Source organism: Tiliqua scincoides, chromosome 8, assembly GCF_035046505.1.
Source record: "Tiliqua scincoides isolate rTilSci1 chromosome 8, rTilSci1.hap2, whole genome shotgun sequence".
Classification (NCBI taxonomy): Eukaryota; Metazoa; Chordata; class Lepidosauria; order Squamata; family Scincidae; genus Tiliqua; species Tiliqua scincoides.
Window position 1 is genome coordinate 22,906,607 of NC_089828.1, and position 26,883 is coordinate 22,933,489.

At 46.5% G+C, this 26,883-nt stretch overlaps 1 protein-coding gene across 2 annotated transcripts in view; it reads right to left on the reverse strand.

Moving 5' to 3' along the window:
- Positions 1-26,883, reverse strand: part of THSD4 (thrombospondin type 1 domain containing 4) — a 432,381-nt gene that overhangs the window by 30,080 nt on the left and 375,418 nt on the right. For both annotated transcript variants that reach the window (XM_066635874.1, XM_066635875.1), the window contains 6 exons: positions 16,702-16,877; positions 15,263-15,359; positions 12,498-12,740; positions 10,991-11,120; positions 9,224-9,428; positions 6,296-6,469 (listed from right to left, as the gene is read on the reverse strand). In XM_066635874.1, coding sequence (XP_066491971.1) covers positions 6,296-6,469; positions 9,224-9,428; positions 10,991-11,120; positions 12,498-12,740; positions 15,263-15,359; positions 16,702-16,877 — 1,025 coding nt within the window. The remainder of the gene's footprint in view (positions 1-6,295; positions 6,470-9,223; positions 9,429-10,990; positions 11,121-12,497; positions 12,741-15,262; positions 15,360-16,701; positions 16,878-26,883) is intronic.

Here is a 26,883-nt window from a genome sequence, read left to right on the forward strand (position 1 = left end):
ATTAGGTGCTGCCACTGAAAAGGCCCTACTCCTCAATCACTTCAGTTGTGCTTCATTGAAAATTGGAACCCAAAGAACCACCTCAGATGGAGAACAAAGTGTGTGGGTAGCAGAGATGTGTGCTCTGGTAATTTGATGCCTGAAGCAGCCACTTCAGTTGACCTGAGTGAGAAAGAATCAAAGACACTGTCTTCCTAGTAGCTGCAGTGCAAGGCACACAGAGTTATCTGAGAGGGGGTCAGGGGCTGGAATGGACTCCAAGGGCGAGTGCAAGCTAAGAACTGAAGCCCCTGGAGGCATAGAACTACTCTCAGGAGAACTGATATAGCCTGCTGTTACTTGTAAGGAACACTCTGCAATCTACCTCCATCCCATGCTCAATCCGCACATGTGTAAATAAAGAAAATATGATGAAGACCCTACCAGCCTTGAGCATTCTCTCCCCAGGGAAACCAGAATCTCATCAGCAGTGAGATATTTCACCCCTCAAGGAAGTGGGGGATGGTGCATAATATTGTCTGGTAAGTTCCCACTTCACATCTTCAATAGGTAGAGGTGGCAGAAAATGGTTTTCTTTTTTTCGTGAATTTCAGTGTTTTCCAAAAATGTGAAGAAAGTGGTGTTATGTGTTTTTATTCCATTTGAATGAATGGATTTTCTATCCAGCAGGTAGATCTGGGCTCCAAGTCTGGACGGGAGCCCAGGTCTACCTGCCTGGAAGAGGTGGCTCCAGAGGGCAGTCAGAATGGGAACCCAGGTCTACTTGGCAGGTAGATCTGGGCTCCAAGTCCAGACGGGAGCTCAGGTCTACCTGTCCAGCAAACTTTGGCCACAGAGGCCAGAGTTTGACCAGGAGCCCAGGTCTACCTGCCTGGTTGACCTCGGCTCTAGAGTTGGTAGTGCTCATACACTCACAACACTAACACTGGATTCACCCCTGGTGTCACCCCTCCAAGGTGTCACCTTGCTAACACTTTATTGGTTCCATGCTGTGTCATAATAACATCTCATTGGCTCTTTGAAAAATCAGTCTCATTGATCTGTTCTGAGTTAAGGAAATTGTACTTTTTGTTACATAAGACAGCTGCATTTTGGCTTTCTGGTTTTTTTGGCCATAACTTTTGGTAGAATGGAGATATTTCACTTCAGTTTGCTTCATTGCATTCTGCTGTAAATTGCAAATCAAATGATAGATAACATGATGGCATGATTCCTAACAACCGCGATTTTAGTGATTTTGGTCACTAGTGGTGTCACAACCCTGAGGGTTGCACCTGAGGGGGACTGCCCCCTGCCCCGCTAGCTACACCACTGTACAGTTCAACCACTGGTTGAACTGTACAACTTTAAGTGAGGACTTACTGTACACAGATTCATCAAAAGAGCTGTGGGATTTCAAAAGACACTGAAAGTTTGGGAGTATGTCCATTGGTCTGCATTCTTCCTCTGTCAAAATTGCATGCATGGAATTAAATCCTTCACCATTTTTAGTGTAAGCTACTCTTTGACATTTCACAATCTTTACGCACCTGCTAAACATGGTAACCTGCCAACTTCTGAAAACATTAAATGCTTAACTGAACTCCCAAATTAATTATACTTCAAAACCTGACAAAGATAATATTTCATATGGGTATTCGGCAGGTTATATCCCTGGGGCTGGGGAGAGTGTAACAGCAATCCATTATTTTAGGATTTTGATCTTGCAAATAATTTTCTGCTTTCCAGGTAATTTCCATTTGAAGATCCAATTGGCTTTTTTGCTTCTCAAAAAAGAAAGAAAAAAATTGGGAGCAAGAGGACTTTTTTAAATGAAGTTAGCCAGAAATTCAAGTGTGTGATGTTTTAAACGGCTGCATGTGAGCTGAGCTGATACATCAAATTTCAAATCAAGTGCCAAAAATGAAAATCCAGGCCTGCCTCAACCTGCCTGGTGAGATTTCACAATAGATTTGTCACTTACAAAGGATTTTAAATGGCTTTAGTGGTGGACTTAAAGACAGAATTTTTTTAAGGACTTCTTCCCATCTTTTAAAATTAAAAGAATTTGGTGTGAAAACCAGGCCTCCAAGAGCACACGCCAACATTTAAATATGATCTGGGTGGAAATCTGAAGCCCCAGTTGGCTCTCTCAATCATTACTGTGGAACCGCCCCAACTATAACTCTCCTGTGGGACAAAATCCTAGTAAGAATCAATCTAGCAGGGCTGGTCTGTCCATGAGGTCAGCTGAAGCACTGGCCTCAGGAAACAGGTTGGTGGGGCTACATTTGTCTACGTCTACTGCTTCTCCTCCTCTCACTCACTTGAAAAGGAAGAGAGGAATAGGGTGGAAGAGAAGGTGCGGAGCAGAGAAGAGTGATCAAAGACAATCTAGTTCAGTGGTCTTCAACCTTTTTCATGCCATGACCCAGATAGATAGATAGATAGATAGATAGATAGATAGATAGATAGATAGATAGATACCGTATTTTTCGCTCCATAAGACACACTTCCCCCCCCCCAAAAAAAAAGTGGGGGGAAAAGTGTGTGCGTCTTATGGAGTGAATACTGGGGGCAAGGTCCGCACCGGGGGCAAGGTCCTCATTTGCACAGGCGCCACAGGGGGAGGGCAGGCGGAGAACAAAGGGGGCAAAGTCTGCACTGGGTGGGGCAAGGTCCTCATTTGCACAGGTGCCAGAGGGGGAGGGAAGGCGGAGAACAAAGGGGGCAAGGTCCGCACTGGGGGCAAGGTCCTTATTTGCGCAGGCGCCACAGGGGGAGGGCAGGCTTACTTTAAAAGTAAGTTTTCCTCCTCTAAAAACTAGGTGCGTCTTACGGTCAGGTGCATCTTATGGAGCGAAAAATACGGTATATAGATTTGACCAACCGCCAAACCTACCCCCTCCCAGGATCTGATCTGCCTACCCCTGTCCCATTTGCCCCATCTCCCCTCTGCTTGTGTTTTCACAACAACCCTGTGAGGTAGCAGCATAAGCAGGTCTAGCCCTAGGAGCTGTGGGGCAAGACAGCAAGAAGAGGCTGTGAGAGATTATATCAAGAACTCAGTTTTGATAAGGCAACAGATTCACGTTTTTGCTATGAAGGTTGGCACAACTCCCAAATGAGGCTTCACAACCCCACTGAGGTAGCAATGCACAGGTTGAAGAACACTGACCTAGCCCACCACCCCCTTCTCTTTGACATTTTCTCTTCCACTCCCTTCCTCTCTTTTAATAGAAGTCGAAGAGGCGAGGAATGACTAAGGCAGTGGCTGCTTCAGTGATGGGTAAGGGGTGGCAGTTGGTGCAGCAGAATGTCTTGGGCTGGCTCTAAAATCTAGTACAAGTGGGACCTTGATATCCACTGATTTGGCAACCACTGATTTGATTCACCACTGATACTGGGGTCCACCTTTAAATGCCTTGTAACAAGGGGGGGGGGAAAGCACCAAAATCTAATTTTCTACCTTTGGGCTGTTAAGCTACACCAGTTGCAAGCTTCTCAGGGTTAAAAATAGCTTCAAAGACCCACTTCCGAGTTTCTTGCTCTTCCCAAACTCTTCCCAAACTATGTATTGCGACACCCTGGGGGACAGTAATAGAGCTTCAAATAGCAGTACGTGGCTCAGCCTGGTGGGGTGAGCTCCAGCACGCAGTTTTCACGTAGTTTGGAAAGCCTTCCCACCTGCCCTGAGTCTCTTACCACTATTTTGAGACCTATCATAGGTCTCTAAACCCAGAAGTAACTGGCAATCATGTCATAGCTGGGAAGGGGTTTGTCATGGACTGAAGAAGATTGAGAAGGGCTGGGTTAAAGGATGCACAGCATAAAACCTGTTAATTCCCCACTGCCAGCTCCCAACCATAAAGGCAGCTGCTTCTTCTGGTTTATCACAAAGAAAGAGAAGAATACAAAAACATTCCAAAACAATATTCAAAATTCACAGCCTATCCCTTGGGCATACAGCAAAAATGCCTTAAAAGCCATTTCTCTAGCGTAAGAAAAAATGAAGCTGTATTTTTAAACCGGTGTGGGCACACTTGGAGCAAGAAAGAAGGATCAGCCCCAGCTAATCTCAATGTTCAAGTGGGTGGATTTACACCAGTCTTGGCTCTCATCCAGAATGCTTTAGTAGGTTTATTTATATTTCACTGTCTTGGAGGATAATTTTTTCTTGCTCCCGACACATAAAATATCACTCCAATAAATTTCTAAAGAGACATTCATTCCTATGTAAAAGAAAATAAATAAACACAAAAATACTTCACAAGTATACATTAGAAATGAGATGCTATTACAGGCAGATTCTTTGAGGCTCTGCCTTGGCAAACAAGCTTTGCGGAGCAGAAGATTCTGGCAAAACATTGCAAATTGGCTGGCAAGATTGAACTGAAAGACAACAGGGAACAGCTCCCCCCATTCCATAGGCAGGACCATCCACTCCCCCCCTTACGAACAACTGAGGCAATGCAGACCACAGGGTGTGTCCCATAAAGGGAGCAGGTGTACTGCAGGGAGCTGGGTGCAAAAACACATCTCTAGATTACTCAAGCAGATATCCAATGCGGAAACGTGAGCAGACCAAACAGCCACAAGGGATGGGGGCAAGTATTCAAAATAAAAGGGGAGGGAGGTTCAAAAAAGGGTGCACCATTTTGGATCAGATCCACACACATGCAAGCCTGGACTGGACTTGAAATGTGTCTTGCTCTCCTTTCTTCCTCTAAGCTGCCAATTCCCCCTTGCAATAAACCCCCTTACTTATGAGAAACTGAGGTTAACCAGTAACAGAAGGGTGAATTCACTCACAGGCGGGCTAGCCTGATCAACTCCACAGTCTGCAGTGATGTTCATTTTCTACCAGGATTATGGAATTATGTGTTTTCTGAAAGGGGAGGGGGAAACGGCAAGTCACGGAAACTGAAACAAAGGGGTCTTACTGCAAAGAGAGAGAATGTAGGAAGGAATGAAGACCATTGAGATTTTTCAAGCACAGGGCATTCCACATTATCTGCAGAGGTTCTGTTCCAGGACCACCCTGCAGATAACAAAATCCAGGGATGATAAAATCCGCAGGTCTCTGGACCCTCTAATTCCTCCAGAGGTGATGAGAGCTGTGCTCCCATTGTCTCTGGACAACGTTTTGAGGGCCAGAAAGGCAATTCACAGTCTCCCTGACCCTCAGAATGCCTTCTAAGGCCTTTAGGAGACTTTAGAAGGTCACTTCCAGTTTTCAGGGTGAAACCGGAAATGATATTTTAGGCCCTTCTAAGGCCTCCTGAGGCCTGGGGAAGCCTTGCTGGGCCTCAGAAGGCCTTATAAGAGCCTAAAACATCACTTCCAGTTTTCCCTTGGAAACCAGACCTTCTGAAGTTGCCCAAAGGCCTCAGAACACCCTCCATGTCAGGACAATCCCGTGGGTTTGGGACCCATGCATGATCAAATCCACAGGTCCTGAATCTGTGGGTAATGAGGGCAGCCTGTATTAATCAGAAATTCTATAAAAACCCTAATGGTTCTCAAGACATAGTGGGTAGTGTACAGCAAGTCCTCACTTAAAGTTGTCAGTAGGTTCTTGGAAACTGCAACTTTAAATGAAATGACTTATAATGAAACCAATTTTACTGTTGGCTAATTGATATACATAAACAAGAGTTATATTCTTGCAGCATAATTCTGGTCACACACAAAAAAAGTCACCAAACTTCTGAATAAAGAGCCAAAACTCTTCTCAACTTTGAAAAAAAAAAAAGTGAGTTTTCTGGGCCACAGACACACATATACACACATATAGAGACACACATATGGACACATTTCTGAACAATTGCCACAGAACTAGAAAAGGGTCAGAGTTTTCTGGGCCAGAGAAAACTCACACAGACATGGGGAGAATGTGCAAACTCCACATTGACAATGACCCCAGCCAGGAAACAACGTTTTTTCTCGTCAACTTGATAAGAAAATGACTTTGAACGAAATGACTTTAAGTGAAGACTTGCTGTACACCAGCCCTACCATTACAGATGAAAATGACGAAGAGTGAAAATTTCATCTTCTCAATTGTGGATAAGTATACTCAAATATAGACACATTTCTGAACAATTGCCACAGGACTAGAAAAGGGACAGAGATGAAGCCAATTACACGAAATGGAGAAAATGCACCAAAAATGGGTCCATCGGGAAATGGCAAAATGGTCAACTATTTCATTGGGGATTGATGAGCAAACCATTCTAGAACAAGTCAGCCAGCTACCTGAATGTGATCTGGCCCAGACTTCTCAGTGTGATCAGGAAGACAAAGGACACCTTACCCGATCACTCCATTCTGTGAGAAACCAGCTTTTGGCACAAGGTCCCATATCACAGTTCTCAATGTCGTTTGGTTGTAACTTCATGTTGCATTCCTCATTGTCCACCACATCGCCGAGGTTGCTGACACACTTCACGTCTCGGGTCCTCTGGCCCACTCCACATGGCACAGAACACTGAAAAAAAGAGCGACAAAAAACAGTTGGTGAGGGATGCTGCGTTGTGATGGACCTTCTAGAGGGGCTAATGCGTTCCATGCCAAGAAGATGAAATCTGCATTGAGACACCTGAAATGTGATCAGAATTGTGCACCTTAACCACCATGCGTCTATCTTCATCGGCTACACCCAGCAATATGCAACCATGCACATCTATGGTTCAAGATCACAGATAAAACAGAACCAATCTATCCATGAGGCAAACTGAGGTAGTCATCTCAGGGGGTGGACTGTACAGGGGGGAGGGGAGTACTTCTGTCCCACTTCCACTGTGCTTTCTCCTTCTCTTCCCTGGATTTGAAAAGGAAGAAGAAAGCAGAGAGGAAGAGCAGCGGCGTAGCTAAGGGGACCAGTGGGGTACATTGCCCCATGTGCCACACCTTGAGGTGGTACCAACCTGCATCCCAACAGCAGATCCCAAGGCAGGAGGCCCTCTTGAGGCCTTCTAAGGCCTCAGAGGGCCTCCTGCCTTGGAATCTGCTGTCAGCATTCAGGTTGGTATCCCCTCAAGGTATGGAACCTGGGGCAATGTACCTCAGAGGTCTCAGAAGTCCTCCAAAGTGTACTTCTGATTTTTGTCAAAAACTGGAAGTGTCTTTTGGATGCCTCCAGGAGGCATTAAGAGACCAGAGGTGGTGTATGTTGGGTATGGGGGTGCCAAGAGGAAGTGCAGTAGGCCATTCTCAACATTTTTTTGGCTACAGTTTGTTAAGAGCACTTCTTCAGTTCCAGCCCCCATCCCCCCCTCAAACAAGGATACAACACAAACAGATAAACATCAAATTCCCTTCTCACAATTTTCAGTATGTGGGCCCCTTCAAATGTGCCAGGTGTCCACCGGGGACCATATGGCCCCCATTAAGAATGGCTGGGAACATTGGAGACATTCTGCTTACCTGAAATAACTCTGCTTATATTCTCTTTCAAAGAGCTGATTAATAGAGTAGTATCATTGTGAGCCAGTTAAAATTAAGAACGCCATCTTCTTTCTTTGGAATCCAAGATCAAAGGGAATTCCATTGATAGCTTTTAATGCTGGAGAAAGTGTTCCCCAACCACATACATTTTTAACCCATGTGTTTGCTGTTACGGGCAGGAAAATACTTCCAAACTGGGGTCCTCCTTGAATTCCAAAAAGAACTTGAAAATCAATGTTCTCTTCAATAAGCAGAATGTTCCACTCCAATGTCCTCTCCCTTTTAATGTCATTTTTAATTTTTCCCCCCAAATTCCTCTTTGAAATGAAAGGTTTTCATTTCTCTATTTGTCCTGGGAATAATATTCTAATCACTGGGAATTACAGGGCTGGATGAACCTAAAGGACATCATGTTCACCCACTGATTTGAGAATGGCTCCCTCTCTTGAGACTTTTCGGCGAGGCCTGAAGACCTTTTTTGTTTAAACAAGCCTTCTGAGTTCATGGCCTTTTTAAACATCTTTTCTATATCTTTTAGTATTTTTACAGGCCTGATTCCTCTATGATTTGCTGCATTTTGCTCTTTTTATCTGACTTTTTATCTGACTACTGTTTTTATGGGTATCTGTTAATGTGTTTTAATATGTTTTTATTTATGGTTAAATTATGTTTTTAATCTGTTTTTAATATGTTGTAAGCCGCCCTGGGTCCCTTCAGGGAGAAGGGCGGGATATAAAGTTTATTATTATTATTATTATTATTATTATTATTATTATTATTATTATAGTCGCAAGGGAAAAAAACCCTCCAGACACAGTCCCACCTCTCTACCCATAGCCCCTAATACCAATTGGATGAGCTAACCCTCCAATTGACAACCAATTGACCTCCAAACCCTCATGCCACAAAGGGGCAGGGAAGGGTTGCGTACACAAAGTTATTGCTAGCAGTTCAAAAACAAAAGGCTATCATGCATTACATCTTTCCTGGATAGGTTCTGGATCCTCCCACTTTCAGAGGTGGCCATGTCTATATACGTATATATGTTTAAAACTCAGCTTTGGTGCAGAAATATTCTGGAAAGTTCTACCCTTCAATGCAGTGTACTGTTGTATTGATTTGCATTGTGTTTGCTTTCAACTTGTAAGAGTAAAACGCTCTTATGGGGCTGGCCCAAGTCCTTCCACTTCCAGAGGCAATATGTCAAAAGGCTGTGCCCACATGCCTGGTGATGTGCCAGCCTCTGCTCCTCCCACTCTCTAGACTGGAAAAGGGAGAGGAGAGTGGTGGCAGAGAGTGTCTCGACACTCTGGCCCACCACTCTCCTCTCCAGCTCCATCCTCCTCTTCCTTTTCCAATCCAGGGAATGTGAAGAGGAGCAGCAGGTGGATGTGGGTGGCCCTCACCAATCTGCTATCTGAAGCAACCACCTCGGTCGGCCTCATGGATGGGCCAGCCCTGCATTCTTGTAAGTTGTCAATCACTCTTAACGCATGAAGCAGGTTCCAGGTTCACTTCTCTGTGACTCCATATAGGACAGAGCTGCTGCTGGTCAGAGTTAACAATGCTAACCCAGGTGGACCAACAGTCGAACAGTAGAAGGAAGCCTCCTACGTTCCCCAGCCAGCCAGGTTAGGCCTCTGCAGCAAGCCGCCTTTGCCTAATCCTGGCCACTTGCCACACTATGGCTGCAGGGCTGGGCCTGTGCAGTGACAGCCCTCCTGGGAAGCCAGTGCCTACTGCTCCTGAAAAGAAGAAAGCTGTGGGTGTTGTGTTTCGAATTGTTCCTGTTTACCGATGTCCATTCTGTCCGAATTTGCCATTCGCTGCAGATCTTCAGCTGGCACGTACTTGTTGTCTCCGGTTTCTCCAGGTGGTGGCAGCGATGTTGCTGGACCGTCAGGGTCCGGTTGGCATAGATCTGACGACACAGGACTTGTCGATGCTGCATTCCCAGGCCACAGGTCTTGCTACACTCGGACCACTCCCCTATATCCCAGCTAAAAGAGAAAAGAGTGGGGGAAAAGAAATACCATTACGTTTCTCTCTCTCTCTCTCATCGTTCTATCTATGATAGATATCAAAATACCTGCCGTGTGTTCAATGCTTTTGGTAGTTCCCTTTCTCACCAAATGCCACTCCTTTACTCACCGTGCACCAGCCACTGCCTTTGCGTCTCCGTTTGCTCCCCCTTCTCCTTGGAGTTGAAAATGAAGAAGGGGAACAGAGGGGATGGGCAAGTGTGGAGGAGAGGAGAGTGGTGGGCTAGACTCCCTCTGACTTCCTATTCAATGCCAGGGAGCAGAAGGAGCACGTGTCACCCTATTAAAGACATCCCAGGGCACAATCCTACGCCTGCGTACCCAACGGTAAGTTCCACTGAGTTCAATAGGTCTTGCTCCCATGTAGGTGTGCATAGGATTGCAGCCACAGTGTATAAATCACAAGACATCTTACTTTGAGGAGGCCTCCGTGAGTGACACCCAACTGCAGGATGCAGCACACATCCCATTGGCACGACTATGCTAGTGCTGGAAAGTTGGTTAGGATTTGGACCTTATACAAGCATCTTACGTAGAGGCATTTCCTCCCATGAGTGAAAGAAGGGAAGACGCTTCTAAGATGACTCTGGTCATCTGCAATTTTCTCCTTTGTAATTAAACATAAATTTAAAAAATGTAAATCTGTTGCCTGATTAACTGGGAACATTTTCCAGTCGATTGTTTATCAATGGGCAGCTCAATCCTAACCTGCGCAGGAACAAGGAGGCCGGCTGGCCTGCCCCGTATCCAGAGCAGGATTGGGGCTGGTTGCAGCTCAGCCCAGGGCAAGGGGAATTATGTATCCGCACCCTGGATAAAGCCACAGCAACCCCAATGGGACCGCTCAGATCTGTGCCACTTCAAGAGGTGACGCAAATCCAAGCAGCCCGGAGCTGCTCCAGATCACCTGGGATCAGGGTTAGGATCTGGCACAAAGTGCCGGATCCTCACCCTGTTCATCACTCGCCCACGGGCCTGCCTGCAGCCCGCCCTACCCCCACCCCAAGAACACCTCCTTCCCACCCTCCCCACATATACCCCAGAGCCCCCACACTGGCATGCCTTAGCTGGTGCAGGCTTACCTTTGTGTTGGCCCTCAGAGAGGTTGTGCACCACCTCATGCCTCTCTGAAGCTCAAAAACCCACCTGGAGCAGTTGTAGTAGTAAACCTTTAATGGCATAAAACCTGGAGCAGTTTTTGGACAACTTTCAGTAAAGTTGTCCAAAAACTGCTCTGGCCACCATTCTGAGCCTCAAAGAGGCACACGGCCCCTCGTAGGCTCAGAATGGCTCTAGACACAACTGGAGCAAGGCTCCACTCACGTTCAGAGCAAAGGTGGACTCTGAAAACCACAGATTTAATTATCCGTGGTTTTCGGTATCCTCAGGGGGTCCAGGATCAGAACCCCTGCAGATAAAGAAGCTCTACCTGTAATTGTTTCAGCTCTGTTTTTCACCTTTTTTTTTTTTTTTTTTTTTAAACTCAAGGAAATGAGTTTAAGCTTTCAATAGTATCTTACAATGCTGGGCAAGGAAAGATGTTGCAGGCCTCTTCCTCCGGGGTGGGCTTGGTACTGACATCACAGTAACTCTCGGACACCTCCTCATGTGTATTTCTGTTCACACAGCGGAAGATGGGATACTGTGACCCTGGAGTGATAAAGAACAATTGAAATGGCAATGCAAAACCTATTTAACAACAGGTAGTGATCAACTGACTAAGCACAATCCATATACATGTCACTTCCACATATGGGTGAATCCAGGGGGACCATGGGTGCATGCCCCCCCAACTGTCACGTCCATGGGGAGCATAAGAACATAAGAACAGCCCCACTGGATCAGGCCATAGGCCCATCTAGTCCAGCTTCCTGTATCTCACAGCGGCCCACCAAATGCCCCAGGGATAAAGCCACAGCCACACCAGATAACAAGAGACCTCATCCTGGTGCCCTCCCTTGCATCTGGCAAAGGGATGCAAAGTCAGGCATCGGGGGAACACCCACTGGGTGGAACTGAGTTGGAATGGCAGCCCAGGTCTACCCAGCAGGTAGATCTGGGCTCCAAGTCCAGGCAGGAGTCCAGGTCTACATGCCCAGCAAATAGCCATGGAGGCCATAAGCTCAACTAGGAGCCCAAGTGTATCCGGGTGGTAGATCTGGCCTCCAAGTCCAGACAGGATCCCAGGTCTACCCACATGGTTGACCTAAGCTCTGGAGTTAAGGTAGTGCTCATACCACCACCACGCCCCAAACACAAACACTTGATCTGCACCTGCTTGCACAGCAGGTCTTTGCCCAAGAGGAGCTTACAATAAGTGTCAACGTGACAAGCATTGGGAAGCATCCAAGTTCAAATCCCTGCTCAGCCATGAAGCTAACTGAATAACATTGGGACATGTTGTTGATGTTGATGTTGCTGGTGGTGGTGATAGTAGTAATAGTCGTCGTCGTCGTCGTCGTCGTAGTAGTAGTAGTATGGAAAGGCAAGGCTATTTACCACTACTCTACACCACCTCTAACTAGCAACAGCACTGCACTGTGGGTTAAAAAAAAGAAAGATGGTGGCTGCCTCATCCCCTATGACAGCTAAGGAGGCCTGCAAAGACACTTGGCCCAGCGCCTCTACAAACCTGTCACCAGCACTGACTTGATTCATGCAAAGCATGTGCCCTACCACAGAGCTAGAGTCCCTACCTTTCACAGGTAGGCATCAGGAAGGATTATAGCTTGAGTCTCTCCATTACAGCCACAAAAACATTTTCCCCTCTGCATAATACATGCTCTGTTTGCCTCGGACGGGTGCACACCATACTTTAGAGTTCTTGTAATCCCTAATATATCCCTTTGCTCCCAGCAGATTTTGCCTGTGTTTGTTTTTCTCTCAGTCTGAGGGGAAGTCTACACCACTGCTAAGCCCTTTCCTACCCATGTTTTGCAGACCTGGCAGGCCGGGATTCTCCAGGGTGACATATATGTGTAACCGGCACACATAATCACAAATACGCACACACCACAAACCACTTACCTTTCCCACACGTGGTGGTGCACTCAGTCATCCCAATCTGTTTCCAGTTGTGCTCCCGGGTGCGTCTGGGCGGCTGACCAGCAGGCACCTGGTTATCAGGTTGATGAGAAGGGAATCTCCCTGGCTGGATAACTGGGAAGGTCCCCACAGGTTGTCCCATGTGAGTGCCTGTCTCCCTGCGCAAATCCTCTTCCTCATAATTCACGGTCTCTGTCACATCCAATTGGCCATTAAATGGCTCCCCTGGGAAAACAGAGACAAAAACAATCTCAAATAATGAGTGTTTCAGTGATGAGCCAAGCTGATGCAAATATCGCCAAAGCCCCACAATGACCTAGGAAGCTGTGCGAGTTTGGAAATGTGTCTAAGTAGCCATGCACAACACTGGAAAAGTTATTTGCCACTTACCCTCAAAAAGCAGCATGAGCCTTAGGTACAGGGCCAGCCTTAGGCCCTGCCGAAATTGGGTCAGAACCTCAGGGCGGGGGACCCTACACTGGGGCGGTGGGCAGTGTGCCCACAGCCACCCACAGCTGGCACCTTGCTCTACAGTTGACATTCCAGCATGGAATCTTCCAAGATGAGGCTTGGAAGAGTACAGCATAGTGAGAAGAGCACTGCTGCTAGATAGCCCTCCCTCTCTCCCAGCCCTGGATCCAACTGGCTTGAAATCCCTCCCCCCTCCTAAGCAGTTGGTGGTGCTGTCACTCATCTTGGTGAGTGGGGGGGGGGAGTGCAGGGGTGGAGGGCCCTACTAAAATGTTTAGCGATGGGCCCTATAGCTCCTAAGGCTGGCCCAGCTTACCAAGCAACAAATCTAAGAAACAGTGCTAGTCTTGAAGGAGTTAAACATCCTCTCAGTCCTTTCCTATACTCGCCCTTCTGTACTTCTCCATAAGCTGCCCTGCATGGATGACATGCTTTCAAATGTCACACGAGCAGTTGTAAAAGTGAAGCTGAATGTAAACACACACAGTGGGCGTGCTGTGTATTTACGTTCTAAAGTGCACAGCATGTGCTTTTGCGGTAATGTTTCCAAACAGTGCTGCTCGCTACGGGTTGATCTGATAGTACACAGAACTGTAATCTAACTCTCTCGTTTTAATATGGTATCCATACACAAGCATACCATAGACACTGAATAAAACCTATCAGGGTAATGGAAGACTCTCCCCCCTTTCCACAGATATAAACAATCCTTAATGCACTAATTTTCAAATCAAACAATCCCGTGTTTGGCTATAGAAGTCAACTTGATCCTATAAAAAGCACTGAGGCAGAGGTTTTGCAAAGCAAACAACCCGATTTTCACTCACAGAAGTTAATGGGATCCAACAGGAACAACCAGGCTATAGGGCCATTGTAAGGAAGGTAAGGGGCACTGGATTCAGGGTGGTGAAGTGGGAGAGGAGACGAGGCCCATCTGACTCCTTGGCAGTTCCTCCTGCTTCCTGGATTCAAAAGGGAAGAGGGGAACAGAGGGAAGGAAATGTGGAAAAGAAAGGTGTGGTCCACCACGCCCCTTTCCTCCGCACTTCCTGTTCCTCTCTGGTCCCCTCTTCCTTTTCAAGTCTAGGCAATGGAAACAAGAAGGAGAGCAAAGGGGGCTGTGGCTGGCACGCCACAGGTGAATGGCTGGCATTTGACGTCGCGAGGGGCAGTGCATAAGGAGAGGCATTTAAGAACATAAGAGCAGCCCCACTGGATCAGGCCATAGGCCCATCTACTCCAGCTTCCTGTATCTCACAGCGGCCCATAAAATGCCCCAGGATAAGTTAACCCCATTTGGTAACTGCTTTAGGTGATGGGATCATCTTAATCTGATTTTCTGTTCTGAGATTTGAAAACACAAGTCTAATAAGCAAGAAGCTGTGAAGTAGAAACATAATGCCCTGGGTTATTGGATACCCAAGATTTCTGCTATCCTGGAGTCAACTAACTGCGCAATCCTGATTAACTTCCCCACGCTGTGATACAGTGGAACCAGAATGGAAAAGGAGACTGCATAGGTCTCACCTCAAGGTAAGGGAACATTTGTCCCCTTGCCCCAGGATAAGCCCCAGCAACCATAATGGGGATACTCTGGCTTGTACCACCAAAATCACTGGTGGAAGTCCACACAGCATTATGACAGGAAATAAGGTCTGGGAAGGAGGAAAAGATACGGTGGGAGCTGGCCCTGGCCATCCCAGGACTTATTCTCCCTCCTTCCTGACTTCTCCCTGCCCCATAACACCCCTTCCCTGCCTTTGTTCCACCCTCCCCTTACCCCTCTGCCAGCCAATGTGAAGCTTACTTGTTCTGGTGTGTGTTGGTCTTCTGTGGGTGCTGGCAGGCTGGTGCAAGGCTTCCTGCCCGCATCACGCATGTCCGCGCCGCTGCAATGTGCTTTACAACATGTTTGCGACAGCACATGCACCCGGCTCACCAGCACTAGCATGTCATGGATTGGGTTGTAAGTTAATACCATCGCCCTTCTGACGTATCATGTTCACTGAACGAGGGGAGGTGGGCCATTAACTGCTGGCCCCGCCTCTGACATGTACAACTGTGCATTTAGCATTATGAACAAGGAAGCATTCCTACATGCTCCACCCTAAAGAGAACTCCAATGTCTGTGTCTATGCCTCTTTGCGCCAGATGTACACTGGAGTATGGCCAGTCCCATTCCCTTTCCCCACGTTCAATGATTTCAGGAAACACTTCTTCATGAGAAGAGGGCAGACAATTGTAAAAAATGCTTGTAACAAAACAGGCTGACTCACCTGGACGTCGATGAAGAGGCACCTGAGGACTAATGACGTTGGGTCCGGGAATGATGTACTCATAATGGATGCCTGGGTTGGGCTGCTGATGGATCATCTAGGACAGAAAACAGCTCCATGAGCATCTGGGGTGGGTCTGAAAGTTCTGCCTTCCACAGCAAATAAATGGATGAGGCACCTATGAAGCAGGCAGGGGAGCTGATTTTTTTCTTTTCTTTTTCAGTTATAAAGCAAAGGATTAAGAAATTCCAATGAAATCAGGGCTTGAGTGCATATTTAACTGCATAAGGCTGAAATTCTATGCACACTTTCCTGAGAGTAAGCCCTATTGAACACAATGGGGCTTACTTCTGAGTAGTCGTCATATGATTGTGCCCTTCAGCTCACTGATGTCAATGGCAGCAGAGTTGCATGTGACTTTTCATGAACCGTGCCTGGTATTAGAACCACTACATGGAAACAACCTAGAAAATTACACATGCTGTGGAATGTAAACTCAGGGCTAAACTTTTAGATTCTTGAGGAAGGATCTCCTGGCTATCCTGAAGCAGTGTCAGAGGCCAACCAGGTTGGGTGCTGGCTGATGGTTCATGTGCGTCTGACCTAACTGCCCTTCTGACCTAGTCAACTGTCAAAGGTTCTCCCCATCTGTGAATGTGGAGGTTAGAAGGAACTGCTGACTGCTGCCATTGCCCATCACCAATAAAGCATGAGGATTATGCTTCAGGACCTCCAGCAGTATGGGGGTCTCCTGCTCCAGTGCCGGATTATGCTCCAGGGCCTCCAGCGATATGGGGGTCTAAGGATATGATCCCATCCTTGACTTACCTCTGCCATATGAATAAACCAATTTATTATGAACGTCTGAGGGAGCCTCGGCCGTATGGGCTATCATTGGCAAGGCTCAGTTCATCTGCACATGGAGCAAGACTTTCTCTGTGACGGCTGCCTGGATGTGGAACTCCCTGCCTTATGAAAAAAGTCGGTCTCGTTATTTTTTAAAAGGCATGTAAGATGCACCTGTTCATATTTCCGAGTATACATTCACAAGGAATTGGGCTGCAATAAATGGTTGGCAACCTTCAGTCTCGAAAGACTATGGTATAAGCCTACAGCACCCGGTATTCCCAGGCAGTTTCCCATCCAAGTACTAACCAGGCCTGACCCTGCTTAGCTTCCAAGATCAGACGAGTTTGGGCATGTGCAGGGTAATGCACAATATTTATCCCACAATAGAATATGGTTTGTGTGCACTTAAATGTTAATGATGGTTCTCTTAGGCACCAGTACTATACATACTTACCTGGAAGTCAACCCCACTGAACATAGTGGGATTTACTTCAGCATAAACATGTATAGGATTGCAGTGTATGAAATGGATACAATGAACTTATGGTAACTCAACGGAAAAGTTTATATGTTGAATATTTGTATCTTACATAAACATCCAAGACTTCGTTGGTTGGGCCATCTGCCAAGAAGGATTCTCCAGCAGTACTTGAAATTTCATTGGGACGTTTGTATGTGAACATTGTTCCTCCTCCCTCGTATCTCCCAGGTCGATCGATTGCCCAGTTTCCATTGATAATGGATCGCCCTGATCTACTCCGCAGCGCTACAAGAAAAAACACAAGAGGTGACTTAGGGACAATTAGGAGTTTGAGAAGCTCCAATTCATAGGAGTAACCAGAGGGCTCAAGAATTATATGGAACGTATCCTTAGAAGGAGGTGGCGATAGTTGAAAAACACACTTCTGCAAATTCTACCACCTGAGATGACATATCACTCGCAGGGACCACGCATACCCCACCAACAACCAGTGGGATTCTTTCCTTTCTAGCATTCTCAAATGCCAGTTGATCCTTTCCAGAACTTTCTGCAGCTCCTGGCATCCTGCCTACATTGCCACACAGTATGCCGAGAAATAGACGTTCCCAGAGTTAAAGTGATACTATTTTAATTATAATAACTTTCCCAGAAAAGTGGTGTTTGAGCCACACACCACTCTATAACAATATTTCAGGTTGAATAGGCTGTTGACTGGAGCTGGAGCAACCCTGAAAGAGATCTGCTTGTTGCCCTTTGTAATGCATCCAGCTGTCCTGTGATCTGTCCATGGTCCTGCCACTTTGCCAGCCATTTCGCTCTCCATCCCTTTCAGCTGTTTGCTTAGACATTTTTCCTGCCTGTTGAGATAGGAATCCACCTATGAATAGTTATCTTCATGGTCGTACTCCACCACTAGGCAACAGCAGTTCCACAGGCATGGGACCTGAACAGGCCATCAACTGCTACAAGTCATTTGCCTTCCAGTCATCTGCCTTCCAGTCATTTGCATTGCACAATCTATATTTTATGCTCCAGAACTGCTAGCCAGTGTGACCTGACCCCAAGAGTGCAAGAGTGAACAAACACTGTGAACATGCCAGGAGGCTTATTTTTCTATTATGTTGGCTTCTGCCTTTGTCAACCAACAGAAGTTGCCTTCTGGCTCACACCGTATCCCCTATTCCACATACTGGGCTTGATCCACCAACATGGATCAATGTAGACTAGTGCCAGTTGGTGCAGGTCTGAGTTGACTCGTTGCACAGTGGCATAGCTAAGGGGGGCAGGAGGGTACATTGTCCCGGGTACCATACTTTGAGGGGGTGTCTTAGAGGTCCCCAAAAGGCACTTCTGGTTTTCAGCAAAAACCGGAAGTGCCTTTTGGAGGCCTCCAGGATGCCTGGAGAGGCTGTGTGCAGCCTCCCTGGGCCTCCAAATGTCTCTTAGAGTATGTGGCCTCCCTGGGCCTTAGACGTCTTTGAAAGGCACTTCTGGTTTCCAGCGAAAACTGGACATGCCTTTTGAAAGCCTCTAAGACATCCTATGGGAGGTGTTAAAAATTTTGGAAGGGGTATTAAGGGGGGAGGTATGGGGATGCTAAAAAATTTTGTGCCACAGGGTCCCAGATGTCTTAGCTAAGCCACTGCCATTGTGCCTGCTGGGGATTACCTGGGGAAGGAGACAAATGTCCTCTTACCCCAAGATGACCTCCAGGAGCCAAAAAACCTTAGCGGGAAGCAGCATAGACTAAGCTGGTGGGGGAATTGAGGTAGGATTGGGCTGTAAAATGGGAAGAGAACATCAACTGCATTCCTTGCTTTTTCAACTTTAAGATCCTCAAGTTGTTAAAAAAGAAAAACAGTAAACACAAGATTCGCCTGAGACAATCACTTACAGTCAGTATATTGTTGCTTCTATTCAGTCCAATTCCATTTGAACACCTGCCACGCAGTTCCCCTTTGCATGTTTTTTTTTTTGCTTGGAATGGATTTAAGATCATTTTAGCATGAAGTATTTAATTTTCTTTTTTCTTTTTTTCCTTTAATAGCCCCTAATACAGATTCTTATTTAAAATGATCAAGGATGCAGACATATGGAAAAATACTGGGAAAGATTAAATAGTTAATAATGAAATTTTTCAAGGTCTGCATTTGGAAACTGGTAAATCTACCAAACTCTCATTTGAATGAAGATTGCCAGTGGCTTGTAGCCCTTTTAATTAAACCAACATGATGGGAGAAATGTGCCTGCTTAAATGTTTATTTCATCTTGCGATGGGTTTCCACCAGGTGTTCCTCAAGGATTTTAGGGTATTCATATTTTTACTACAGATGGAACAGGTCTAGATTATGATATGCCCCATTAATGCAGACCAAAATGGAAAGACACAATGCAGAATGTCAGGGGTTGGACTTACTCAACCCAGGGACAGGGTGAGGAACAGACCAGGAGAGGCTAGAAAGGACTCAGCAGGGCAGGGTACAGGATGTAGGGTGGTGCATGACTGCACATGCTGGAGTAGATATGGAGTAGATGTGGAGCATGGCAAGGGTCTGCAGGAGACTTCTAGCCGCCCAGGAGAGGAGGCTTAGGACCGAGAAGACGACCAGACCAGGTGGGTGGACTGGATACTAGATGGAAGGGAGGCTCCAAAAACCTGTGAGGCTGGGGAAGGCCCCAAGGTTGAGTAGTGTGCTGTAAACCCTCTCTCTGCCTCTGCTCTGAGGTGGGGAGAGGAGTAAGAGGATGGAAGCCCCAAGAAGGCAAGCAAGGTGGGCATGGGCATGAAGGCGCAATATAGGCTGATGCCCCTACACAGGTAGGAACTCAGGTGATGGGCAGGAGCCCAAGATCCCCCTTCTCAGCACCACTAACACATAATCATGAAATTCATCAGGACACAATGCAATGATGGTTACAAAATGAAACTACACCGAGTGCAGTGGATTGATGGAAACCCCATGTTGCTTCTCTGCAAAGCTTCAGGGGTGGGTACGTTGTTTTCAGTGACATGGTGGGGAAGGAAATCTAACCCTCCCACCATTTTGTTCCAAGCAACCCAACCATCCCTTCTGATCTATGACTCTTCTGTCCTCCTGTTCTGCTCCGTCCCTTTTCCAGTCCAGGGAGGGGGAAGAGGACAGGCAGTGGGAGATGAGTGGGTAGATTGGGAGATGGGGGCTTCATCAGGCTACTGCATGACACAACCACTGAGCCAATGCGCCTCATGGATGAGTTGACCCTGTAGCCACCTTGCTGGTCATTTTTAGGATCCCGTGTGTACAGATTCTGTTCTATAGCAAGTTCAACTCCCTTTTGTCTTTTCCTCCCTCCCCTTTTCCTCCTGCTTCAGCCTTGGCCTTCAGAAGAGTGAATGAGCAGAAGAACACCTTGTAAGTTGCTTTCAGTTGCCAATACTGGGAATGCCAAATGGATTTCTTGGGAGATGCAAGTCCGTATGTTGGATTCTCCATAGGGAAGCTCTTCTGGAATGTATCATGTGTGTGTAGTTTGCAGTTGGACAGAGAAATGAAGAACTGGGGGGGGGGGAGGCTTGCTGTTGTTCGTTTCTTTATAAAAAATTTAAAGCATAATTCCCCCAACACACACACACACACACACACACACACACACACACACACAGAGTAACTTGCAGTACAAAAGCACCGTACCTTTTTCAGGTGCCAAGCTGCAACCAATTACATGTCTGCAACATTTAATAGCAAAGCTAATAAATCTAGCAGGGTGAAAGGGATTCCCATCTCATACGTTTAAAATTAAAATCTTGATGGGTTTCACATTGTGGAGAAGTGGTAAAGTTAAATTACTTATTTGCTCTCCACATTCCAATAAGAACTGCATATTGGATGAAAACTTGGCTGGCTTTCCAAGCTGGAAACCAGATCGAAAGTCAGACCAAAAAAAAAAAAAAATATAACAGGTAGAATCAGGCCCAAAGAAGTTAGAGCCCAAAGTTTATGTTTGTATCTATGGAAACTTAGAATATCTCACCATGCGTGCTTTCGAACTAAGATCTCACGCATGTATTAAAATCAAGAAGTCAGATCCCATTGGATGTGTTTCCGTATGTTACACGTATATACAGAAAAGAGTGCCAGCATTGCAATCATAGGGTAGAACTCTCTCATGGGGGGGGGGGGCTGGTTGTATGTAAGCATGGTGAGGGTGGGCAAGGTCAAAAAATACACAGGCATCAGGGCAGGACTTCACTGGGGGGTGGGTGAGCGTAAATAGAATGCTAGAATCAGGGAGGTGGCAGCAAGATGGCAGTGTCTTGTGTGTGCTCCCTGTGGCATCTGGTGGGCTGATGTGAGATACAGAAAGCTGTACTAGACGGGCTATGGGCCTGATCCAGTAGGGCTCTTCTTATGTTCTCATGGTTTTCCTTCATCTCCATAGGTCTACAGCGGGTCTTGCAATCTGCCACCCCTGGCCAGGGGAGCAAAAGTCATCCTACTATGCACACCAGTGCCGCTGGCACAAACAGCTGGAGACCCTTTGTGGGCAACATCGCCTCCCTGATTCCCTGTTGGAATAGGTGGGTAGGTTGGCAGAAGCGGTTCAGGGGAGGCTCACTCATGGAGACAGGGATTGGGACAGGCAGAGGGTGGGAAGGGGAAGATCTTGGTGGCACTAGTTCATCCCAAACATTGTATCCCCTTTTTAGAAGGCACTGAAATAATTCAATAATTGGGGGTGGGGTTGTTCAAAGTCAGAGGACATAATTTAGAGGGGTAAGGGTGAAAGGCATAGAAAACAGACCTACACATATTTTGTTTTCTTAAATGTTAGACCTATTTTGGGGTATATTTGGGGTACTGAATCCAAAAATGGCATCGGTTCTGTCTAAGTGGCTCTAGTTTGGGAAGTTACAGCATAGCCGCCTTATATGCCGATTCAAGCAGTTTCTTTGTGAGGAAGCCATGGTGCCAGCTTCCTCACAAAGAAGCTGCTTGAATCAGCATATATGCCGTACCCGCCAAATTAGAGCCAATCAAATGGCAAAATCAGTGCCATTTTTGGATTCAGCACCCCCAAAATATCCTAAATTCATTCAAACATCCTTGGCAACTAAAAAGAAGGGGGGGGTGGTAGGCCTATGAACTCAGTGAGAAATAATTGTGGGGGAGGGAATAGATCCACCCCAAAATGGACACAATCAAGCTCCCTTCTCAAAACTGGTAAGATCTTAGATTTGGCTATATGAAAAGGTGAGCGAAGCGGGGGCCTCCTGTTAGAAGGGGGGGGGGTGAAAGCCAGAATCAAAGTTCCAATGTTTCTTCCAATCATATTTACAGCTGAAAACTATTCTTTTGCAGAGCAGCCAATCTCTGGGGATTTACATATTTATGATAGGAATAGAGCTTACAAAGGCATATTTGTTTTCACAGAATCTCCTGCTAGAGAACAAAGCCACTCTAATCTTCAGCGTTGCACATAAACTGGCCCTGGAACAACTTAAGGGTGAGTTGCTTGATTTGGATTAGAGAGGCTCTCAGAGCCCAATTTAGTGTGTATCTATTTGGCTGCTAGATTAACAGTTCATACTTTGGCCAGGATCCATACCACAAGATCTGCAGGTACCTTCTTAAGCAAGGAGTAAATCCTGTAACATCTGGGGGATGTAAAATGCTGTCTATAAAATAGAAAAAAATGTTTAAAAAGAAAGAAAGAAATGAGCTATCCACAAAAGTGGACCACATAGGGATGCTAGAGTTATTAGCAATCTTCCACTTCTCAAGTGAAAAATCACATATTTCTGATTACAGATAAATGTCCTGCACACGCAACCAGTTTGTAAAAATGATTGGAAAAAGAAGTCAACTATCCATTTATTATGCAAAAACATTGGCAATGTGTTATAGCCCAATCCTACGCATCCCCCCCCCCACTGATACAGAGGTCCCCAAATGGCAACCACTGCATCCTATGGTGGTGCGGGAAGCAGTTACAAGGGTCTCCTGTGGGTAAGGGAACAATTATTCCCTTACCTGGGTATAAGCCTCCATGGCACAGAGAGTCTACTCAGATTGTACCAGTTAAGGAGCTTTCAGTCACATCCAGGAGGTCAAGTGAGGCCTTCAAGCATGGATTAGCACCCACAAGGAGTCAAATTCTTGGGTGCTAAGCCCATGGATAAGGATGGCCCACTGTACTTCAACCATCAATAGATTTAATCCATATACGAAGTGCACACACAAATTAACTAACAGCCCAATCCTAGCCTCCACCCCGAAGAGCAATGCACCAACACCAAAACAGCCTCCACTGCACCCTATACAGGATGGACGCTGCTAAAGATCTCACCGAGGGAACATTTGTCCCCTTCCCCCTGGGTAAGCCCCAGCACTTGCTCCTGGTAGCGTCTGGAGATCTGATGGCCCCTGCCCATGAATTTAATTATCAGCAGGTTTTGGTATCTGTGGGGGGGGGATCTGCAAACGAACCCCCCAAGGATACAAAGGGCGAACTTAACTTTTTGTCTTTTTCTAATAAAGCTAATGAACATTTGACCATTTTTGGATCTGTTAAATGCCCAGCTCTGCACTAGATTGATCAAAAAGGCTAGATTTCCACTGTCACAACGCAAGCAATATCCCTGTATTTGGGGGCATGAAGGAGCTATTGGTACCCATTTGAAGAGATTAATCTGCTTTGTCAGCACAATGAAGCTCAGTGTGCACTGATTTTTTTTTTTAACTTGTTCACTTACATTTATTTATTCGTTTACCAGGAGACCCTTTGCCAGAGAGGAACTGCGTCTTAGAAGATTTTAAAAACATAAAACCAAATCACTGGGAATGTTCATTTTTCACTTTTATGAAGTGTGCCTGCTAACTAGGGCCAGAAAAGGATTTGTGATGGAGATGACTGTGATCTTTTCGGAGGATGAGGGAAGATGGCTGGAGGCTGGCCTGCCTTTGTCATTAAGCCTGGCCTTGGCAGGTTCTATCATTAGGGGATCTGATTAGTGATTTCCTTGGCTGGAAGAATGTGTTTTCAGTGTAAGGTGTGCCTCTATAAAGATGTCTCACTACAGAGACAGGCAGCAGGTCTGCATAGGAATATGACATCATAAATCAGACTGCCCTCCCCCTTAGGATGAATGAGACACAGCAAATTGCATGAAATTGATTGTTCCAAGCCTTCCTTCAGAGCCTGCCAAGTTCATTTTTTTCCCCTGCTTAAGCAACTGGGAGAGACAAGACATAGGATTCACAGTGAGCATCTGCAGTATGGTTTAGGAATGATCTAGCACTACAGATACCTTGATAAAACAGACCTATTAATGAGTTCGCTAAACCAACCATTTAGATTACAGTAATTTTCAACCAGTGTACTGTGGCACATATGTGTGCCACAGATGGTCCATAGGTGTGCCACGGGAGTTTGGGAAAGGGTCAGTAGGCCCATTGGGGGATGTGATCATCCCCTCACTTGCAGTGCAGTGTGCCTTGTCAATGGTAAAAATCTGATGGTGTTGCCTTGACAATTATAGCACCTTGTCAGTGTGCCTTGAGATGAAAAAATTTAAGAACCTAGATTTAGAACATGGTCCCAAACTGTGACTTGACAGACTCATGGTTCAATCCTATGCTTTGGTTTATGGAAGCTGAACAGTGTGCTGCCACTGTAAATCGATCGCTGCTGATGCGTGGAGTGCACCAGCCATTTTTGCCATGCTGCCATGGCTGACAAACTGGTCCAGTGCAGGTAACCTGGCACGGGGGGGCATATTGTGGGCAGAGAGGAGAAAAGAGGAGTTCTGGGGCAATGGACTGAGACACTGGATTCTGTGCAAAAATTGTGACTACAAACAGATTGCTGCTGAAGACAATAGTCTCACCCCACCCGTGGTCCACAAGCCCCTGATTCACTGGCACGCCTTGTTAGTGAGCTCCAGTCCTTTCTTCCCTGTCCTTTGTACACTCTTTCTTCTGTCCTGACAACAGAGACTGGAAGTCTGTGGCACATTTGCACCACCCAGGGAAAAAGTGATGCCAGTGGGGAAGACTGTGCCACAGCAGGAGCCCCAGCCACTAGAGGGAAGCAGATAAGCGCTAAGTGTTATGGGGGCAGGGGTGGGTGTCAAAAGGGTGTGGGAGTTTCTGGGTAGGGGGAGGACGGAACAAGGGTGGGACAGGCCCAGGAGAGGGTGGAACCAACAGAGGCCACTTTCGCTGAATCTCTTGAGTCTGTGCCAGCAAAATAGCTGGCACAACTCAAGTAGCCCCATTGAGCAGGCTGGGGCTTTACTCAGGACAAAGGGATAGATGTCCCTTTACTCCAAGGAGAACTTCAGCCTTTTCAGTTCCAGTACAGAATGCAGCGGTAGCCATTTGGCACAGCCGCTCCTATGGTGGATAGCATTGGGCTGTGAAGCTGTTTCTGAGCATGAGGAAGCATATGGAGAGGCCTCTGACAACATCAAGCCAGAGGTGGCGGGGGGAATATGATCACCCCTGGATGCAGAAGCTGACAAATGATTTGAGATAGGAAAAAAAAAAAAAGAGATTTATCAGTTGGCCACGAAATCCCACTTTGAAAGTGGGTGCTGTGCTGGGATTGAGAGATTTGGCAGGTGTGCCTGTAACTGTGCAACATTTTTGTGGCTTGTCCTACAGCCCATAAAACTTTGCAAGTCCTGCGCATCTGTCATGCTGAATGGGAGTATTGTATCCATTCATAGAAAAGTGGCGATTTCTCCCACTGTCTTGTTCAGAAAGATCGGCTGTGACAGGATTTATACTCCCTTCTCTGTTGAAGTACAGAACTGATGGGCTCAAAACAAATGGACTGAGAATCAAGTCAGCCCTGAAAACCCATTCAGGGCCATTCAGCTAAGCTGCACGTTTGGATAAAAGCGGTATATCAATTTTCATCTCTCCTGTTACTTTGCATGCGCATCAATGAGCAGCTCATCAATGATGTTGGTTCGTCAATGATACTTCTTTGCATAGTAAGGTTTGGTCTACAGCAGGGGTTCCCAAAGTGTGCATTACAAAGCCTTAGGACATCACAGCACACTCACAGGGGCATCACGGGATGTTCCTGATGCCCTCTCCTAACTGTTCCCCCAGGTGCTGCCATCTTGGATGTCATGAAATCTCATGAGATTTGGGCACTGCCATCTTGGATCTCATAAGATTTTGCAAGGTCTGAGATGGCGGCAAGATCTAAGACAGCAGCACCCAGTTGAGCCACAAAGAAGAGGCCGCGGGGGCATCATGCCCCAGGTAGGTTTGGAAACCACTAATATACAGTGACAGGTATAAATCCACTGTTTGGACAAAGTGGCAGAGAGCATAGCAGCTTTGAGTGCCCACTTGGAAGATAAAGCGGGATATAAATTTGTAAGTAAATAAATAATAAATAACCTCAAGTATCATGCCAAGCCCAGTTCGGACCAATTCCAGGTCTAAGGGGGCCCTGGAAAAAGTGTTGTCCTAATCATTCCCCCTCCCCACAATTTGGAAGAGACCTGAGTGGGGAATTGCACTAACCCTTCTCATGGCATGTAGGCTGCTCCCTCAAAAGGCTGATCAAGCTTCCAAGTAATACTGCTTGGCACATTGGTTATTCCTGCCAGAGCTGTGCAATGACACATTCATAAGCTCAGTGTGTACTTGGCACCAACCCCGAATGCTGGATCAACACAACCAAATGGTTTCCTAATCCAACCACAGCATGGGCTATTTGTGTTAGCAAGCACAGAGGAGAGAGAGTTTGATGTTTAGAAAATGAATGGTGGAGGTAAAGGAGAAGAAAGATTTGGTATCAGCTAGAGACATGCAAACCCAACCACCCAGTATCAGGTTGTGCTCAGCAATCAATGGGTTCAGGCCCTTGCTTGCCTTTGTACTTCCAGGCTGGGGGGAGCCAATGAGCCCCCCTGAATGTCACCCCAGAGTCTTTCTTTCCCAGGAAACAACCTGACCTGTAGCACCAGTAGTTCATTTGTAGCAGCCCACATGCTCACAGGCTCTGGCCTTCACTTCAGTAGCTCCATACAGCCAGCCAAAGATTTCTCCCTAAGGCGAGCCCACCAGTCAGCCTTGATCTTACACATGTTGTTGCATTTTACTGGGTTAGTCCATAGGTCCTTCTAACTCAGTGATTTTGGCATTGATTGGTAGTGGCTTCTCAGGGTGTCAGACTAGGGTCTTCCCAACCTGAAAATACTGAGGACCAAACTGAGACCCTCTGCATGCAGATCATAGACCACCTCCAGCTTCAGTGACTAGTTGGTCTCCTAGGATAGACACCTAAA